The 1,676-nt window shown below is 38.0% G+C and overlaps 1 protein-coding gene across 1 annotated transcript; it reads right to left on the bottom strand.

The window, feature by feature from the left end:
* Window positions 1–361: 361 nt before the first annotated feature.
* Window positions 362–1,282, bottom strand: LOC125204829. The gene is made up of 2 exons (XM_048103571.1): window positions 1,033–1,282; window positions 362–915 (listed from the first exon to the last, which is right to left on the bottom strand). Exons 1-2 carry the CDS (start codon window positions 1,193–1,195, stop codon window positions 500–502), a joined length of 579 nt encoding a protein of 192 aa, XP_047959528.1. The 5' UTR covers window positions 1,196–1,282; the 3' UTR covers window positions 362–499.
* Between the last annotated feature and the right edge of the window lie 394 nt (window positions 1,283–1,676).

Genomic DNA, 1,676 nt, shown 5'->3' on the forward strand with positions numbered 1-1,676 from the left:
TCAATGAAATAACCTATTTTCTCTATTCATCTCTAAAAAAAATAGCATTCATAATTATTTATTGTTAGTAATCTATTGTGCCACAACCCCAAACATTAGGGACTAATAAGGCAGTCCCCTCAATACAATGTTATAAGAAAGAAAAAAAAAATCCGTTGAATTAGGAAATTCTTTTTTTATGGGTATGATAGAAAAGAAATCATCAAATAATATTATTGAAGTAGGGTAGGTTAATTGTTTATTTCGATACAAAACCGTATAGCTGCAAAAATACATTATTAGTGTGGAATATGAGAATCTAAAGTGTGTGTGAATAGGTAGATTTGTGATGTTGCGACATAGTATTTGGGTTTCTAACGAATGGGAATAAAATTTGCATGAATTGGCAAGAAGATTGGGGATGAGTAAAAATAGGATCCCCTTGAGCTTGACTGGGTCATATACTGTGTATGCATCATACATCATCATTTACAATTTTACCATAGCTTTGTAATTCCGGCTATTGCCAGTGGTTGCCGTTGTGAATGAGGCGAGCAACGCGGCAACCATTCCCCTGCCCAATCTCATACTGATATACGAATTGGTGAGGAATTTTTCCGCTAACTTTCTGTCCCACAATAATAGGATACGCCGGCGGCTTTGATGAGATCCGTTTGAACTGCCGACCGCCGGAGATCGGGCAGCCGCCGGTGTACATACCCGAGGTAGGCGGAGAGTGAGACACCTTTTTGGTGGATTTGGGGGCGGAGAGGAAGGCTCTGATCTTCAAGGACGACGACCGATCGTATTCCTCGATGAGATTGGTTAGATCCTCATCGGAGGTTATCGATATCAAAGCGTCCAGATCCTCCGCGGGCAATTGGCACCTCAAACTCACCGATGATCCACACATCTCTCCCATCTTCACCAACAGCTCTGTAATTTCATTCTTATTAGAATTTTCCCTAAATCTGAAACACTCATGCTAGATGTGCTATGTGTAACAAATTTCCGAAAATTCACCAATTATAAGCATTTAAATAAATTGCTCACCGGAAAAAGAAATAGAGCTATCAACGGAGAGGACGCGAGTTTCGCCGCCGTGATAACGGAGTTTTCCGTCCGAGTGACGGGGGAGAATCCGTCCGCCGTAGCTACATAGAAACTTGATGGATCTGGGAGTGAGATTGTGAGAAGGAAGTGAAGATCCAACCATAGTTGTGGGGGATTTGTATGGGTATTGTCTGCTTTTTGGTGGTGGAGGTGGTGAATGTGAACAAGAAGAATGAAGGATGAGTGGCAAGCCTATGGAAGCTACCAAATATCCAACACTTATTTATACACTTTTCTGGCTCCTATTTTCAATATTTTAATATTCTATTATCTATAATATATTTGAATGTTTTTATTTTTTTGAATGACAAATATTGATTATTATTTTGAGATTATTGGAAAATGGAGAACTTTTACGATAGATAATCCTACTACTATTAAGATTTGATGATTATTTTGATTTTTGAAGGACTTTTTTGCTCTTATTTTTTTTGGAATAATTCTGAATACATATTGTAACGCTCTATATCAAACATTACTTTATCCAAGAATTTCGGATATGAAAAATGATTCCGCATGGACCACAACACAATTAATATTATAATGACTTAAAAACATACTTCCCCACACCTTGTACGTGTGCT

This window comes from Salvia hispanica, chromosome 2 (genome assembly GCF_023119035.1).
Source record: "Salvia hispanica cultivar TCC Black 2014 chromosome 2, UniMelb_Shisp_WGS_1.0, whole genome shotgun sequence".
Classification (NCBI taxonomy): Eukaryota; Viridiplantae; Streptophyta; class Magnoliopsida; order Lamiales; family Lamiaceae; genus Salvia; species Salvia hispanica.